The following is a 19561-nucleotide window of genomic DNA, read 5'->3' as shown; positions in this document are numbered from 1 at the left end:
AACCACTTTAAAAATCTCTTTTGTTCTTACTTTTTAGATTCTCAATCCACTGTAGCTAATTAATCTTAATCACACATGCATCTATCCAGTCCGACCATGGTGGATTGGGTACTCTGGTTGTTGCAGGTTTTTGTAACAACAAACTTATTTGCATTATCTTTCTTTAGGAGATTGTGAATTTAGGGTCACCTTTTCAGAAACAATTAAAAAGGGGTCACAAACTCAAAACTCAATGAAAAGAGCCATTAACAACCTAAAAAATGTTAAATTTAACATCCTTCTCTGTAACTACTAAATACCATCAATTATTATTAAAAATAAAATAAAATTTGTGTTTCTTTTAAATTAAAACCTTTTTTTATTGAAATTTTTTTGTCATTTTAAAGGAAAAAAAAAACTAAAGATAAAAAAAAGAGTAATCTGCTCACTGCCAGACATGAAGACCTGATGATTTCGGGTTTATAAACAAAATAGGTCTCCTGGATGATTAAAAGAAACCTTAATTTTTAATGTGTTTTAAAACTTTTCTTTTTTTTTTTTTTTGGGTTGCTTTTTAAAAAAGTGACCCCGAATTAATAATTTCCCTTCTCAAGGTATTCTACTTGAGAATTTTCATCATATATATATAAGAAGCTAAATAATTTTAATTCACATTAATTACAAATAATTAATCAAGAAATAAGTGAAAAATAATTTTTAAGAACTATAATTTTAATTGGAAATGGAACTTTTTCTACCTGCTATGGCTAAAACTTGCAACTTCTGGCTGCTCTCACTGCTCCACGGGTAGACCGCCAGCGATCTACCCAATGGAGTGGCCGGTGTTGCAAGACGTGCCTTTGGCGATGGGGTTTGATTACCACCAACAGCTAATGTCCGACGACCTCCTGTCGACCAGTTTTAAAGTTTTTTATTTTATTTTTTATTATATAATTCACTTAATTTAAAAATCATTTATAAAAAATAGAATTTAGGTAACCTTTGGTGTTTTTGTAATTAACCCTTTCAAGAACAACTTTTGAATTTAGAAAGCTACAAATATCTGCTTTTGAAATGCTTTAGGGTCCGTTTGGTTTGTTATTTTGGATAGGATTTTGAAATAATATTGGTTATTGTAGGGTGATTATTACAAGGTAAAATTTAAAAATTAACAAAAAAAACTCCCTAGGTTTGCTAATTTAACTAAACACCCAATATATAAAAATTTTTAAGATGACAAAAACACCCCACAACCCACATGTGCCAGATTCCGGCCACCACCGCCGAAATCTGGCGTTACGATGCAATACCATCAGATTGACGGTCGTGCGTTGATCTGGCCTTTTTCGGCAGATCTGTAGTTTGTAGCGTTGTGACAGATTCCGATACCACCGACGGTGGTTGCCGGAATCTGGCAATATGGTCATAGGGGTGTTTTTGTTAATTTTTAAACTTTTTTCTGAGGGTGTTAATTAAATTAATAAACTTAAGGATCTAAAAATTAAATAAAATATAATAGTATTTCCTAAATAATAACAAACAGTTATTTTGATAATAGGATTGAAATAGAGTATGAAATAAAGAACCAAAAACCTTTTATTAGATGGTTATATCAAGATGGTCTTGACTAGAGAATATATATATATATATAATAAGAAAAAATGGTGAGTGAGTCTCAAGGTGAGTTTGTGGTTGTTGCAGCTTCTCTCATAATTACTATTATTATTATATATATATATAAGTCTCGGCTATATTGTCTTGTTGGATAAATTTACAATTGACAAAACTCATTCTACTTACGAAAGATATACAAAGATAAAGTCAATGTTCCAAGATTTTCATCAGTATCAAGTTTTATAGAAGCAACAATTAATAACAGCAGAACATGAAAACCTTTCATAATTCCGATCCCATGCATGCATGCAGCAAAGCTTTTGACTTTTTCGAAATTATAGAACGAACTGAACATTTCTTTTTTGGCATGAAGCCGCCACCATGGACAGAGCCAAAGCAGTATTTGATTGACAATTTTGTAGCACTATAAATGATAAGCAAAGACTTGAGGTTCTCAATAATCTTAAAATTTTCAAAATGCTTGTCGAGAATCATTTGTTTGTAAGAATATATTTATATGAAAAAATGGTGAGATGAGTACCAGTGGGGGCTGGTGACTTCTTCACTCAAACAAAAAGAAAATTCATTAATTTGCTTACTTTAGGGTTTTAACCAGGCTTGATTTGTTTGACCGTATGCACTTACTTTTCCTATATGTAATTAAATTAGTTACAATTTCACTCACATCATTTTCTTAAAATTATATTAAATACTTACTTATTCTCCTAACATTAATCCTGTACCGTAACAATTCTTTCTTGTTGACCCTATTATCAATTTCATCAGTATTCCAATTTTTATTTTATAGTGGCTTAAAAAGAAGCTAACGATTTAGGATTGGTTCATGAAAACGAAAAAAAAGGGGGAAGGGAATTGGTTTCTTCGAACCAGGGGTATTGTCACATTTTCTGTTTGTTTCTCTGGAAAGTTTTACACTTTTGGTTTTCTCTTCATTCGGTCTTAAGATTCTCAAAGTGCGTAAATTAATACTTTTTTTTTAATTAGATCTTCATTATTAACTTATAGTTAATACTTTAGTAGTAGTTAATCTTCATAATAATTAGAATAAAGACATTAAGAAAAATGGTCTCGATTAAATTATAATCTTAATTAAATTAGTTTTATGTTAATATTTGTTATTAATTGGATTAAAATACGTTGACTCTCTTATATTTATATGATGAAAATTCTCAAGTGGAATACCTTGAGAAATGCTTAAAGAAAAGCAAATGCAATGAGTTGATTATTTTAAATGAGTCTAAATAGAAGGAAAATAATAATTGACCAAGCAAATGCAGATCACTTCTATTAATTATCAACTCCACCCAAAATTTCGACACAATTAATTAGCTGGAACTAAGATTAGACGTCAAAGCGGTATCTAAGCACTTATAAAAATATTAAAACTTCCCTGAGTTTTAGTTTCTACGCAAAAGGTAGGAAAATTACCCTGACCCCCCACGTTTGGAGAATTCCAATATCTCCCCTCATTAGTCATTACCCTTGATTGATAAATTTCTTCCACTGTTTATTACTTTAATCCTATGAACTGGTTTATTATATTTAATCCTATGAAATTCATTGATACAAACCCATCCATTTTATTTCGAAAGAACTAAAAACACCGTGCCCTTAGAGATGTTATGTTTTCATTCCAATGTTAAAATTAAAGTTCCTTCCCATTACTTACCAACTTAAAATTTATTTTTTGTTCCTCCTATGTTATTATTTTTTATAAAATATTAAAATGGTAGAATAACTTCACATAATTTATTATTTATTTATGATTTTTATTTTAATAATTTTTTAAGGAAAATACATAATTTACCAAATTCATTTTTCAATTTAATTTTTTTAATTTTTAATTAAATTTTTTTAAATGTGTGTACCCTTCTTAGAAAAATATAATTGTAAGTTATAGGTTGATTTTGGTGATTGGATATTTGAATAAAGAATTAAGAAATTTGTTAAGTTAGTAATGATGGAAGGTTAAATAAGAGATCAAATAAAATCCTCTATCACATTCAGCACTGAGGAAGAGTTATTGGATAATTCTTCAAATATGAAGGGAGGTTAGAACTAATTTTTTTATTCCATCGAAAATTTAGTTAGGAAATAATGAGGTTTAAGCAAAATAAATTAAATAATAGTGGGGTATTTCTGCATGCGTTTTATTTATACTTTTAGTTTACAGCATCTATTAATTATAAAAAGTTCAGATTAACTGAGAGAAGACTACGAAATCTAAATAAATCAATAATATTTTCCAACTCTCAACTTTCATGCACGCTTTCAGATAATCTTAAAAACCAAAAGAGCCGCCAAAGACTTGCTATACTTTGGAGGCTCAGTACATCCACGGCTTATTTTATTTTGAAGCCGTGGCAAAGCCGCCATCTTGGACCAGCTTGATTCACAACTTTAGAACAGTACTATTTCGTTGACATTGAAGACTATAAATAACATGTTAACATTAAGATTCTCATTCATTCCTTCATCTATCCATCAGTCTCTTTCAACATTATTCTCTCAGTCTGCCAATTTAGTTTTTTGCTTCAGTTGCTAATTAGAATGGCTTCATTGATTAGTTATACATGTACTAGTGTTGTCACCATATTGTTGATTATTTGTATACAAAGTGAAGCTCAACTCTCTTCAACATTCTATGACTCTACATGTCCTAATGCTCTCACTACAATCCGCACTGCTATTAGGACTGCCATTTCTCGAGAGCGTAGAATGGCAGCTTCTCTCATTCGTCTCCATTTTCATGACTGCTTCGTTCAGGTATATATAAAACTTGAAGAGGAATTAAGCAGTTTTTCTTTTGATCATTTTTTTTTTTTTTACTAAGAGTTGGTTAATTAATTGCAGGGCTGTGATGCATCCATCTTGTTGAATTATTCCTCCACAATCACCAGTGAGAAAAATGCCCTGCCTAATTTGAATTCAGCAAGGGGATACGAAGTCATAGATAATGCTAAGTCTCAAGTCGAGAAAATTTGTCCGGGTGTTGTTTCGTGCGCAGATATTCTTACTGTTGCAGCCCGTGATGCATCATTTGCAGTAAGTTATAATATTATTTCTAATCATTTTTCTTACTATATATCATCCAACTTTTGTGAAAAATGGATTTTTAATAGTGACAATTAAATAGGTTGGTGGACCATCATGGATAGTTAAACTTGGGAGAAGAGACTCTACCACAGCAAGTTTAAGCTCAGCTAATACCGAACTGCCTGGCTTTGGAGATAGCCTTGATAGACTTGTTTCGATGTTCGGAGCCAAAGGTTTGAGTGCAAGGGACATGGTCGCTCTTTCAGGTTCGCATACAATTGGACAAGCACAATGTTTCACCTTCCGTAATAGGATTTATAACAATGCAAGTGATATTGATGCTGGCTTTGCTAGTACTCGAAGACGTCAATGTCCAGCTACTGGTGGGAATGCAAATCTTGCACCGCTTGAATTGGTCACACCCAATTCTTTCGATAATAACTACTTCAAGAATCTTATTCAGAAGAAGGGTCTTCTTGCATCAGATCAAGTACTCTTTAGTGGAGGATCTACTGATAGCATTGTTGATGAATATAGTAAGAACCCAACAAAATTCAAATCTGATTTTGCAGCTGCCATGATAAAGATGGGAGATATCAACCTTCTTACTGGTTCTAAAGGACAAATACGAAAGTTATGCTATGCTGTTAATTAAATTGCTTCCATATTTTATTCAAATTTCAATTGTAAACTGTATATGTGATGATTCAATTGATTGTGGTTCATTTTCTAGAATTAATAAGGGATGCCTTAAGTAAGAGTGGCATTCCAGAGATGCATACTTCTGTTTAATTATTATTTATTCTTCATTAATTTCAAGTGTAATATATAGAAGTTATAGTTGTGCAACTTTTGAACATTCCTTGTTTCGCTTTTAAGTAAGATTCAGTTTTTTTATTCATTATGGTTATTTTCCAAATAAAATAGCAGCAAAGTACTTGACAAGAGAACAAATAAGCTGATTTCCATTGTCCATGCATGGAGGTTTCAAATAATTCATTATGGTTATACTCCTGCTTTAGTTAATAAAGCTATTGCTGATGATATTGAATTAAGAAAAATGAACTTTTACAAAAATATTAGCTCTTATCACAGATCCAATTAATGAACATTTGATAAACTTTTTGAAATAACTTGCAGATTTGATAAAGAATTAATGTCAACTTGCAGATATTGCAGAGTTACAACACATAAAATAAAACCCCAACTAAGATAGCATATTAGCTAGTTTTCGATAATCAACTTAAATTTCTATAATCCAAAGACGTTTTGGAGCCAAGAAACCTTGAGAAGGTTTGTTGAAGAGTGACCACGCCAATATTGAGTATTCCCTGAGGATTACCTGATGATCTACGCACATGGAACGCCATAAATCTGTGTCCCAAGGTCTCATTGTTACTGCTGCAACCCTTTTGCATCAAATCTTCAAGCAAAACATTCGCAGAACCAATCCTTTTGTCTTTCTTGAATCTTCGAACCTTATAGATTTCCAACACCATGGAAGAAGTAGAAGTGAACAACTCAGAATCACGATCAATGACGAAAAAAAACTTGTCATTCCAAGTAGGATTTCCGTCGCCATCTTTGTCAACTCTTGAAAAATGCTTTTTTTTAGAATCGATGTATGCGACCACGTAGGTTTGCATCTTTGATGATTTCTTCTCTGAAAGCTGTTGTGCTGACACAAGATTGACCTCCAAAATAGTTGTTTTGACTGAACTCATCTTCAAGAACGGAGAGAGATCGACAACTAGGAGGAAAGAAAGATGTTTGAGGAAGAAGAAGATGTAGGAGTAAGATGATTTTGTCAACTTATAATCAATTAATTAAAAGTAGTGTTTATATCAAACAAGGAAACACGATAGAAATTTGTATAAACAATAAAATAGAGATCTAGGGTTTACGTGATGTCTCTAAAAATCTCAATATTTCGTGTAAAAAAGATTTCCAGATTATTTTAGGATTTCTTTTTTGTTTCAAAAGATTTCAACATTATCTAATTGTTAATTCGTTTAATTCTTTATCAACATTATTCCACCAATAGTATCAAAAGCTTTAGCTATGTCAATTGAAAAATAATCTAAAACTTTCCCTTCACGGCAAAGTTTTGCTTATATATTACCTTAAAAAGAACTACAGGAGTTTCAAATTCTTATTTGAAGATAAAAAATTGAAAACAAAAATAATAATAATAATAACATTACACTTACAAAGTCCTATACAAAGTCAAAGACTTTCATAAATCATTATCCTATACAAAGTCAAAAACTCTCATACGAAATGACGTGGAAACTGAGTTGACACTACCTGTCATCTTATTTAAACCAATTTAATTAATTTATGAACTTAATTTTATTACTGTAATTACCGACAATTTCAACAAACTACTCCTGTCTTATAATGTTTTCACGTTACAATTCCTTTGCAATGCCGAAATACGGAGGCTTGAACCAAAAAAAAAAAAAAAAAATCAATTCTGCGGTGCTTGGCAAGGAAAAAGGAAAAGAAAAGGCCGACTTATGCATACCCAAGGTTTATTGAAAGGACAAGTTGATATCCAAAAGGTTTTGAAACGACAAATAGGTACCTCTTGTCATGTTCTGTTAGTGATTTTGGTTAGATAATAGTGAAAAGACTAAAATGCCCTTGAAAGTTTAATTTTTAGTTTTTTATAAATTTAAAAATTTCTAAAAACCCCCTAGGTTTGCTAATTTGACTAAACACCCCCATATATAAAAACTTTTAAAAATAACAAAAACCCCCCGCCACCGCAGTGCCAGATTCCGACCACCACCGCCTGAATCTGGCGAAAAATTGCGTTACGACACAGACCATCGGATTATGTCGTAACACGTAGATCTTTCATTTTCCGGCAAGATCTGTGGCTGATCTGGCGGAAAAGACCAGATCTACGGCCAGATCTGGCCGTCGAGCCCGGAAACTTGCCTGAAAATTGTGTTACGACACAGACCCATCGATCTGTGTCGTAACACGTCGGGCTGGCGTTTTCCGGCCAGATGTGGATGATCTGGCCGGAAAAGGCCAGATCTGGCCGTCGAGGCCGAAAAAGGCCAGACATAGATCTGGCCTTTTCCGGCCAGATCCGAGGTGGATCTGGCCGGAAAAGGCCAGATCGGTGTGTTACGACACAGATCCGACGGGTCTGTGTCGTAACACAATTTTCCGGCCAGATTCCGGCGGTGGTTGCCGAAATCTGGCACTGCGGGGGTGGCGGGGTGTTTTTGTTATTTTATAAAATTTTTATATATTAGGGTGTTTAGTCAAATTAGCAAACCTAGAGGGTTTTTTAGAAATTTTTAAATTTATAAAAAACTAAAAATTAAACTTTCAAGGGTATTTTAGTCTTTTCACTATTATCTAACCAAAATCACTAACAGAACATGACGGAAGGTATCCATTTATCATTTCAAAACCTTTTGGGTATCAACTTATCGTTTCGACAAACATTAAGTATGTATAAGTCGTTCTCCCAAAAGAAAAAGAAAAAACCTCCACTTGTTTATGGTATTCTCTCATCTATGGTACGAATATCATTTGTTCGTAGAGTTTTAATGGCCCACAAAAGGTTGTTTTAATTTGTCCTCTTGAAAACAAATTTTAAAATTTTATATAATTTGTTATAAATTATGGCTTGTTATTAAAACTATTAAAACAAAAATAAATAGCCAATAATAAATACAAACAACAAAGACATCAAGAAATTTACTATTCTTAAAGAATATTACAAACTTTTTAACAATATTACAAATACCCAGAATAAAAAGAATACAGAAAAACCACAGGGTAAAAACCCTTTACAATAAGATTACGAGGGAAAGATATTTTTGGGATGATCACTTGGCTACTTTATCGTTTATATAGACCTTAATTCTTAACCCCATTCATATTCTTCATTGATGTAGGATTAGTAATTATCCTATTCTTATTGAAACAATAATTTTACGTATAGCAAAGGATTACTAATTTTACTTATTGCGAAGTTGTAAAATTAATTAGTTATTGGGGTTACGAATTAAGGTCTATAAGTAAAATTATCATTTCGAAATCACAATATTCCTGTAATAAATCAAAATCTAATGGCTATTAACTCATTAATTTTTTTTTCTTTTTTCGTCTGAGAGCAGGTTGGACCATCATAGACACTTAAACTTGGAAGAAGAGATTCAATCACTGCAAGCCTGAGCTCAGCTCAATCTGATCGTCCTGGCTTTGGAGATTCTATAGACGGTCTTATTTCTTTGCTCGATAGCAAAGGTTTGAGTGCTACAAACATGGTTGTACTTTCAAGTTTTCACCTATCTATGTTAAATATACGACGTTCACGTCTTTTAAAATTCGGCGAGTTCAAAATTTTGATTCTTTGAAAGGCATTTGTTCGATAATGCAACATGTATAAACCGTTAATACAAACTATATCCTATAATCCGATGTGACAATCCTGCATGTTGAGAAAAATTTACATTAAACAGTCTCCCTAACTCACTATTGGCTGATGTGATCAAACCGTCTAATAAAACAAAGACACGTATTATTAAATTTACTGGATTAATACATGATTAATGCAACTACCATTTCATCTTCAAGCACAGTTCAAACACTGTTACAAAACTATCTTCAATTTTACAATTTACTGTGTCATCAGTGTCATTATAAAACCATCTTCAATTTCACAAACGAGATCAACACAATATATATAAATATGAAAGAATTACGCTTATATGATAATATAAATAGATGCTAGACATGAATTTCTTTTGTTTTTGTACACATTAACTAGAATAAAACTACACATACCGTTTGGTTGCCACTTACAACTATACATAAACTTGGCATACTAAAAACAGTATCACCTTACCCTACGTATAGAGATGCCGTCGGGGGACTTCTAACCTAATAATACCCATATTAAATAGTATTAAAGTTCTAATATGCCCCCTTGTCCATAATGAACATGGTTCAAGTGCTACCACAATCGGGGACATAATCGAAGAATTCAAACATAAGACCCCCCTTTGTCCCTTAGGATATTTTATTAACTTATTACCTAATAGGTAAGGGCTAACGATAGTATTTAAGTTCTAGCATAGACATTTTGCCTCAATTTCCTCAAGAGTGAGTCCTTTTGTCTCCGGAACAATAAAGAATATAAAGATGAGAGACAACACAGCTATCACTCCGAATCCATAAAACAGAACTCCAGCTCCCAATAGTGCCTGCAATAAACTAACTTTAATCATCTTCCAAACAACCAAACATTTTAACAGAAATTGATATTTAGGATATTAGCCTATATTCCGCATATAAACAGAATGCAATCATTTGATCATCTGACTCCCGATGCAAAAAAAATAAGACATTCCCAAAAAAGGCAAGGAAATTTGATTTACCCTTGATAAGATAGCTACATTATTGAAAATTATTCTAATTGAGAATGCAGCAACTGGCCCATATAAACTGATAAACTTGGAAATGGTGAGTAAAAGCAATTTTCAACAATGTACGACAATATTTGATTGAAAAAATAAACTTCAAAGAAGATAGCATTCAAATACAGGTTTAAATTTTAGTACCTTTAGAGGAGAGAATGAAAATGTCACAAGTGCATTTGCGCCAAAATTCACAAGCACTGCTATGCTTAATCCTCGTCCTCTTAGTCGTAGAGGAAAAATCTCTGAAATCATCAGCCAACCAATAGGACCAAAGGATAACTGCAAAACTAATTTCATAAGCCACACTGGCACAAGCTACAGAACTGAAACCTATATCAGATATAAACTATGAAACCCACGAGGACAAAAATGTGAAAAAACTGAGTATTAGATATATAATTAAAAAAATAATGTGTAACATGGTTCAGAATCTTCCCACTATTTTTGTGGCTGAAACACAAAGACCTCCTTCTTTTATTTTGGCTGTTACAGATGATCAACCAGGAGGTACCCTAAAGAAGATGGGAACTATGTAACAGGACAAGGACCATAGACTAATGGCTCCTGCAAATACTAGTCATTTAAAACCAAGCTGCTAATTACATATACCATCATACATCTAGTTCAAACTGATGCTGTATTAATTGCATTTGGCTAAAGGGTTAAATCTTTGTACACCTACGATCAAACTTTCAGCATAAATATAGATGAGAGGGGTCAACTATGTTTCACCAACAAGCATAAAGAGGTCATAGGAAACAGTAACTGTGTCAGTATTAATGCTTTAAACAGTAAAGCTACCCTGTACCTTTCTTGCTCTCTCTCTCTTTGATTTTCTTTTTCTTTTTTCTTCTTTTGCCCTTTACATAAAATAAAGCTGTCCTATTAAGGCAAACTTAAGTGATTAACAAAAGAAAGTAGGGGTAAAAAGAAATTGTTAAACTCATCTAACCATACTAATCATGAAACCACAGTATACAAAAGAGTATTTAGCCTCCTGACCATGAATGATAAAATACAAATGTAAGATATCCCGTTCTTTGGTTTAGAAAATTTGAAGGGCGCAATGACCAATTAGGTCGACATAAACCGCTGAGTGCTTCCCGAGAAAAATCTAAAGCATGGAATCACTAAGGCAAGTAAACTAAGAAAAATCATGAATTTTTCTTATTCACAATCCTAATTCCAGCTAACAAAAGATGTACCAAAGTGATAATTTAGTGATAGTACAAATGCTTTACATCATATTAAAGCCCACATTTCTTGAGATGAAAGTTTTAACAAGGAATGAAATTCCTAATTACCTGATAACACCCTACATACAACAGGAGGGCAACAACAGCTACAGCGGGAGCATCATCAAGGAAAAGGTAATATGATCCCAAAAGGACCAGAGAGACAACCTGTCACACATAAATTTATTAAAAGACTATTGCACAGACTCCTTTAGTTCAAATAAATGAAATTTCCATGCTGCAATAACTCCTACAGGGATAGAATAAGGTAAAAGCAAATCAAGCAGAAACTAGGATCAATCCTATAAATGGGACAAACATAGTTTATAGTAGCCACCTCTTGCCTCATCACACTTACTATTTCAGTATTAGGACAAACAAACATTTTGCTAGAAAATAAAGGACTTACAATCCCTGAAACACCACCAAGAAGTAATGGTCTCCTTCCAAGTCTGTCAACAACTAGAACAGCAACTCCAGTCATAACCAACTATAACAACAAAGAAACATGTCAGGTGTTACCAGAGACAAGGGCCATCAAGAAATTTTGATGGGAAATAAGGTTTATTTGCCAAACAAAAGGGAAGAAGATCAATCACCCTATATACATTTCAAACAAGAAAAGTTTTCTTCCAATCCAGAAAAAGAAAATCAAGATAAAGTTCCATAAATTGTTTAATAGAAGAATTACATAAAAAATCTTTGAAGAGAAGTAATGAAAATTTTAATGCATGTTTACGAGAGATAGAAGTGAAGGAAAACATCATTAAACTAAATTATTAATCATATATTCACCACACTTACGTATCTTCATAGTCAGGAAAATAAGACCAGAACACAGTTTGAAACTTACATAGTACTATCTCAATCAGAAATAACAAAATAAGAATATGCGTAAACAAAAGAAAGCAATATCCTTTCCTAAATAAGATATGATTATAAACACTATAACCAACATTAGAGCTTCCTTTGGCCCCAGACTAATGCTAAATAACTTCATCAAAATGCTTTGCTGAGTAGTGAAAAAATATACCTTCAACAAACCAAGTAGTATTGAGACACGTGTTGCATCAGATGCCGCAGAAAATCCTGCACTCTATAAAATTATACAAGGTCAGGTGGGCAGACGCTTTTTGTATGAGGAACTCATAATTGATGTCAATAAATAATTAGTAAAAGAGGGGAAAAAAGAAACAAAAACAAAAATTAAATAACTACATACCTGAAGGATTGATGCAGCATAATACAGGACACTTGGTTGCCCTGTGATCTGCCAATGGAAGTTGATGAGCAATACAAGCCAAGTGTTGTATAAATAATTCAATACAATTATTAGATAAATTGCATGACAGGGTTAATATATAAATACTAGGGTATTCTTAGTAATTTTTCGTAATAGGTTGCATCACAGAGTATGTCTAAATACAACCATCAAGATGCTTTCAACACTACCTATTTAGATCAATTTTATTTAAAAAATAACATTTTAATAAAAATAAATATTAGTCTCTACGTCAAAGACCTCAATTCACGTTTGTACATAAGTAGATTTTCTTCCATAAATTATACATACTCTTTATCAAATTATAATATTATGAAATCAGTTTTCTATTTATTATTACTTCAATAAAGCAAATCATGTAATTGAGCATGTAAAAGCTTCTTTCTCCTCACATATACTCTTTTTTTCCTCTCTTAAACTACTATATTACATAAACAGTTAAAAAGAACAATCATTCTTCCTTCACAGAGAAAACCTAAGCACAATTAGAAAGACCTAACACAACTTAAGAATACAGAGATTTAGAGGTAGTGCATTAAAAATGTAGGTGTTGAGAGGAATTTTGTAGATTTATATAGACTCGCCTTAGTTTATAATGGTTATCTCCTCATTCAAGATAGTATTAAGGGTCATATGTTATGTAATGCTATTTTGGTGCATAGGATCTTTTACATCAAAATGAGACAAATTTCCAACCATTCATTTATTTCATTTCAAAGGTGTGGAGAGTTGCTTAGTTATACACCATCAAATGTTACTTTTCAACTTTAAAATTTCAACCAATAGATTAGATGGAATGTATGGTTGGGAACTAGTATCTTAACTCAAATTAAAAATTGTAATTTAAAAGATCTCAAAGCATATGTATAATGTACCTGTTGAAACAAAACTAATCCTGCACCAATTGTCAGGGCCTTCAAGCATTTTCCTTGGAACAGTTCCCCTAGTGTGGCTTCTTTTTCTTCTTGAAGATAAGAAAGCTCAACAAGAATCTCATCTACTTGTTGAGGAGCTGAGTCGCCAATAGCTTGACCCCTGAGACGGTACAAGCTATATATTGCCCTTTCCCTTAAATCTTGCATATTTTCTTTTCGCTTTATGGCACATAATAGCAGCCATCTAGGTGATGCTGGCAGCCACCACATTCCTATTCCCATAATCACTGCCAAAGGAGCACTAGCTCCATACATGTAGCGCCAACCAGATACTGTATCAACTAAAAGGCTCCCAATTCCATAACCACCCTGCAAAACAATTTCACAGTGAATACTATTTGCACAGTAAAGAAAAATCAATGAAATATCAAGGGCCACCATGGACCATGGTTATGTGCTGATTTCACTAAAAACAAACTCAAAGACCTCAGAGGTTAGGTTGGAGCACTTACAACCATCCCAAGAACGATGAAGAACTCTTTAAGAGAGATTAGTTGACCACGTATCTGACTTGGAGAAGTTTCAGCAATGTACATTGGAGCCGCATGCATTGCCTAAAATGAATAAGTCAAAAAGTAAATGTTTCATATAAAACTGGCTAATCAAACAAGATAAAGTATAGAAGGTACACAAGTTAGAGAATAATAATGCACATTGAATTAAGAAAACAAAAAAGAATGTGCATATATACATATACGCATTTATGTTTTTATACACCCACACTTGTGTAAATATGTGCATACATATAGTTGTGAATGTTTGTGTGTTCATGTTGTGTGTCCTTCAATGAAGAAACTCTAAAGTTGGACTTACAATGTGGCAATGATTTAACCCAAGACGTTTTAATGAGCATTTATGAGTTTTCTTAGCTAAAGACAATTCCTTGCTCTAAGTTAACACAAGAAAAGCCCAAATGCAAGGATTATAGGGATGTAGTATGCATAAATATTCAGAAATTAAAGCCTAAAACAATTGAGAAAGAGAATGATGTAACCAAAGACAAAAAGCATCACGCATATTACCAATCCAATTCCTATGCCAAATACAAATCGCCCAATCACCATAATAGCTAAGTCAGGTGCAAGTGCTGTCACAAGTGCGCCAACAAGATACAAGATAGCAGCCAAAATCAACTCCCTTCTACGTCCTTCAAAAAAAAAAAAAAATTATAGTTTTAACTTCTGACAGAAAAAGGATGTAACCATCAATTTCAAACTTAAAAGTTCAAAATCCAAAAGAATACTAACCTAGAAAGTCACCAATATTAAATGCCAAAACAGAACCAATCAAGGCCCCATACAGTGATCCACTTGTCTGCAAAACAAGCCACCACAAATTAGAGAGCAAAGAAATACTTGTTTTACATCATTACACCATTAAATAAATTTTACTTTGAGCAAGGAAAGAGCAAAGTACAAATAATAAAGTAGATGAAAAGTAAATAAAAACTAAAATAACGTTTTTTTTTATCAATAACTGTACAGTAACAAAAAGTAACAGTTAGTTAAAAACTTACGATAAGACCAATTTCCACAGAAGATAAGTCGTACCATGAAATTCCGCTTAATGTCGCTGACTGCAGGAAAAGTAATGAGTTAAAAAAGCTTAGAAAAGATGAATTAAAACCAAAGCCATAATGGACTATAAGGTCCAGATAGGATGAAAATGTGATGAATAAACCAATAACCATTGATCAGTTTGTACTACAGGAGCTACATTAAACTAACAAACTTCCTTTAACAGTCATAGACAGTGTACCTCGATAGAAATTGTAGCACAGGAAGTGGCCCCAATATCATAACCATATAGTGATCCTCCAAAAGCTGGAAATAGAAATCTGAAATCATCAAGATATAGTATAAATATGAAATTAGACTCCAGATCATATGCCCGAGCATAAAGTCATCAGTTGGGTAGGAAAAAATCAGATTAAATATTTTTCTCATATCTGTTAGTCTACTAAAAAATGTAGATGAATAAAAAACAACAGTTTTTCATAGCATCATACTTTGATCACAAGCAAGATAACTATCCATTTCAACAAGTTTTATGTATAAACAATTAAATAATCAACAAAGAGAAAAATCAAGAAGCATTAATATATTATCAAAATATATCAAACTTTACTTTTACTTATTAGCACCTTTTTTCTTTTTTTTTTTTTTTTTTTTTCCAGATAACCAATTATCCATTTGTGAGCCTCTAAGACGTTTTTAATCTTTAGGTTTAAAAGTTTGGTCACTTCTAGTAAAATGTTGACGTTGTAGACTTATTCAATAAGCACGCGCCCATTGAGTTCAACAAGCCACAAACTACTAAGAAGAGAAAAAGATCCATGCCTTAAGGATGCACCTACTTCATGTTGACCTCTGCCAATAGATGACAATATGAGGACCAATCTATTCTAAGTCTTTATATCAATTCAATGCATCAAAGTACTTTTGCATATCAGTTTTGTCAGAATTAATCATATTGCAAAAATCTTTAAGAGCCCCAAATCCAATTGATCAATTAAAATTGACGTAGCTTCAACGGGATGGTAATTATAGAAGTGTCCGGTTGAGAACCAAAAGTAAAACTGTAACCTAAACCAGTGAAGAGATCATTTGGTCTAGGAATAAATGAACTTGGTGCCTATCCCCATTTTTTTCTTTTTTCCTGATACTTGTATAGAGCTGTAGCCAATAAGAATACATGGATAATTGACTCTTTTTTTAATAGAACCTAGAACTAGTTAGTCCACTATGTCTTTGTTCGGAATCCCACATTAGAAAGGAAAGGAATGGAGGGGTTAAGTGGTTTATAAGGAATTGGGCACCCTCCCTTGGCAAGCCGGTTTTCCAAGGTGAGTTTTACCCAACCACCTAGGCCCATGACCCAAGGTTTAGGCCAATTCTTGTTGTGTTATTTGGGTCAGTCTTTTCTAATGATACTATGATTTCATCTTTATCCTTGTTATTACTCTCTCAAACAATATCATATCCTCACTCCATTAAAATCTTAATTCTCTACATATTTTCATCAACTTATACTTAACTATCAATTCCAAACCCCTTAATTCACTGCTTCCCTTTCAAATATTGTCCCAACCTGCTGCACATAGGCAAATTCCCTAGCCCTGTCTAGTTCTTTTAGCTCAGCCAAAGGTCACCAAGAATAAAAAAAATTATTAGTTACCCCTCACTTAACCACATTCTCCTCAATAATGCAACCAATAGCAAGTAAATTACATGACCTGGCAAAAATTGGATTCCAAATGACACCAAGTAAAAAAAAATGTTCGTATAGGTTAAAACACATCTATTCTATACATGTTTCCTCCTATTTCCATAGACATAAAATTGCAGCTACTATCAATGCATTTCTGTCCTTTTCGCTATTAAGATTTCTTAAGACTTCTACTTTCATTATAAAATTTCTCAATTGGTAAAAGAAAAAGATATATTGAACTTCAGCATGAACTCCAGTAGTTAAATATACAAGGGAGAGAATCTCCAAATAATATAGATTTCTTGAAACTGTCAGACTATTCTGCTAACTCTGACAGACCAGAGAAGAATCTTTGATTTCACAATTTCATTTTCTTACTAAATCCAGATTAATCCAAATTGATAAGCTAACAGCTAGATTCATACTATAAAATAATGTATTCCACGTACTCAAATGAAATGAGAAACTAGAAAGCTACTTGGAATTTTCAATTTCAAACTGGATCATTACTGAACTTGACCAAATTTTAACATGGTTCACATCATTAAAATGCAAATACTAATTTTGCAAAAAGCACATTTGACCATGATATTGGGAGGTTTATTGCTATATCCATTATATTTCATAATAAATCAACACATAACAATTAAATCTAGAGAGCATCATATAAAACTCACGGGAGAATCGCTGCAGTAACAGAATAGCTTTCAGAAGGATGGATTCCATTAAGAAGTGGCTCTTCTGCACCACCAATCTCTCCAGAAGACTTTCCCACCTAAACAATCATTGCAATAGTAACCTTACAATTTAACTTACAACCCCACATCAAACAAACAAACAAAAATTTCGTTGCACAAATACAGCATAGATAATACAATCACAAAACTTCATCTATCATGCTTCCAGTTATTTTGAACTTTTATCAATACAAACTTGATTCAACTAGCAGAGTTGTCCCCATTAATGAACTAGAAAATATATACTGTCCTTCTCCAACATTTCTTCTACACCAAAAATCCTGCAGACCTTCCTCCCAAATTCGCTGAGTTCTAAACTAAACTAAAGCTTCTCTAACAGTTTCTTAGCAATAAAATAACGCATAAATATAAAAAAATGATAACTACATCAATTTGAATATCCCAAAAATAGTAAAAATCGAAAAATCTTCAAAGCCTATTTTGGTTTCACGAAAGGTAATAAATTTTAGGTTCTCAAACAACAAAATAAGATTCAAGAGCTCCAAATTTACAATGTTTCTCAGTTTCATCTCCAGTAAAAATTTCAATCACACACCAAACTCTCTGTTTGGTAGGTGACAAAATAAAAGTACAATAATCTGAAAATTGAAATCAATTGAGAGATTTGATTGTGTCAAAGTTGCGTTTTATGATAGATTTTGCAGAAGCAACTATTTTGTTAAGTAAAAGTTGTGAGCATTTTCTGAGCAACCAAACATGGCAAAAAGAGGACAGAAGAAAGAAAGGAACCTTTTCAATAGAGGAGAGAGTTGATTGCTCAGGATCAGACGCCATGTCTTGTTGCTAAAGCAAACGCAAGAACAAACTTTGCAGTGGAAGAAGATGACCACTTTCAAATATAAAAAAAAAATGGTCCTGAAATCAGTTTGAATCGTAATTTTGTATTTTTTTGTTTTCTATTAATTATTTCACAGAATCGCTGTTTAAGTTTATAAAGGGCGTACTACATTTATTGCATTTTGAAAGAAAGGGATTGTATTACAAAGGCCAAAATGGTCTTAACAATACCGTAAAAGTTAAATTACATTTTTAACCCTATTAAACAAATAAGCTAAGTACGAAAATACTCACAAATCAAATATAGAAAATACATAAAAAACACAAAAGTAAATTACATATCTACCCCATTCCCCAACCCCCACTCTTCACCTTCCTCCCACGTGCTTTTGCTGCTATACTACCCAACATCACACCCTTTTAACTTTTAATTTTTTATTTTAAGTAATATATATTTTATTTTATTCAAAAAAGAGATTCGATGAAAAAACAAATATTATTTTATTTAAATTTAACATTAAACCTAAAAAAAATGATTTTAAGCTCTTGCTACATAGCTTAAATTATTTAAATTATAAATGATTTAAACTAAAATTTGTAAAAAAAATTGAAATTATTATTTAAGTTCTTTACTTTTAGAAGGTCCTAATACCTTCCATATCTATCTTTAAATACCATTGAATTGACATAAAACAACTATTTTAGATATACTTCATAATATTTCATATAATAATACTCGACGATTAACATTGTTATCAATTAGATTTGAGATGTATCTAAATTATTCCAACTAATTTATGTGGGTCACAAAACAACTATTTTAGTTACGAAACGTGATGGGATTTCAAGTAATGGCTACTTGTTAAAATTTTAAATATTTTTCAAATACCCAAAGAAAGATTAACAAAATAAAATAAAATAAAACTATTATATTTATGATTACGAGTTTATTTATAACATTTTATATAAGGGAATGTCATTTGTATATCATATTATAATACAATTAGCCAATAAAAATATGCCATGTTAATATAAGTAGAGAATATATATATTTTCATTGGTTGATTGTATTGTAACATCATGTATAACATAGAAGTATTTTTCCTTGAGTAATAATAATATTTAATCTTTTTTTTATATATGTTTGTTTAAAACAAAATCAGCTAAATCTCAAAGATGTTTTCAATAGTAAATTTATTTTTAAATTATATGAGTATGCATGGAAATTGGGCTTATATGAGTCCACCAAATATTGGAGCAACTT

General features: G+C 32.1%; 3 protein-coding genes across 4 annotated transcripts; 1 reads left to right on the top strand and 2 right to left on the bottom strand.

Moving 5' to 3' along the window:
• The first annotated feature begins 4100 nt into the window (after positions 1-4100).
• On the top strand, positions 4101-5506 carry LOC116106380 (lignin-forming anionic peroxidase-like). 2 transcript variants are annotated; one of them, XM_031392739.1, is made up of 4 exons: positions 4101-4380; positions 4468-4659; positions 4751-4916; positions 5005-5323. In XM_031392739.1, exons 1-4 carry the CDS (start codon positions 4165-4167, stop codon positions 5229-5231), a joined length of 801 nt encoding a protein of 266 aa, XP_031248599.1. In that variant the 5' UTR covers positions 4101-4164; the 3' UTR covers positions 5232-5323. The 2 variants fall into 2 exon arrangements, with proteins under 2 accessions (XP_031248599.1, XP_031248598.1); XM_031392738.1 differs by having other exon boundaries at positions 4751-5506.
• Positions 5507-5789: 283 nt separating this feature from the next.
• Positions 5790-6449, bottom strand: LOC116106313 (16 kDa phloem protein 1-like). Its single transcript, XM_031392667.1, has one exon. The coding sequence runs from the start codon at positions 6372-6374 to the stop codon at positions 5889-5891; it is 486 nt and encodes a 161-aa protein (XP_031248527.1). The 5' UTR covers positions 6375-6449; the 3' UTR covers positions 5790-5888.
• Positions 6450-9409: 2960 nt separating this feature from the next.
• On the bottom strand, positions 9410-18427 carry LOC116106371 (D-xylose-proton symporter-like 2). Its single transcript, XM_031392727.1, has 14 exons — positions 18250-18427; positions 17440-17537; positions 15311-15389; positions 15069-15128; positions 14800-14866; positions 14575-14699; positions 14005-14106; positions 13493-13861; positions 12558-12605; positions 12369-12431; positions 11745-11825; positions 11405-11503; positions 10242-10379; positions 9410-9884 (listed from the first exon to the last, which is right to left on the bottom strand). The coding sequence occupies exons 1-14, from the start codon at positions 18292-18294 to the stop codon at positions 9750-9752; spliced, it is 1509 nt and encodes a 502-aa protein (XP_031248587.1). The 5' UTR covers positions 18295-18427; the 3' UTR covers positions 9410-9749.
• Positions 18428-19561: the final 1134 nt, after the last annotated feature.

This window comes from Pistacia vera, unplaced genomic scaffold (genome assembly GCF_008641045.1).
Source record: "Pistacia vera cultivar Batoury unplaced genomic scaffold, PisVer_v2 Contig512, whole genome shotgun sequence".
Taxonomy (NCBI): Eukaryota; Viridiplantae; Streptophyta; class Magnoliopsida; order Sapindales; family Anacardiaceae; genus Pistacia; species Pistacia vera.
This window is presented reverse-complemented; position numbering and strand designations above follow the sequence as displayed.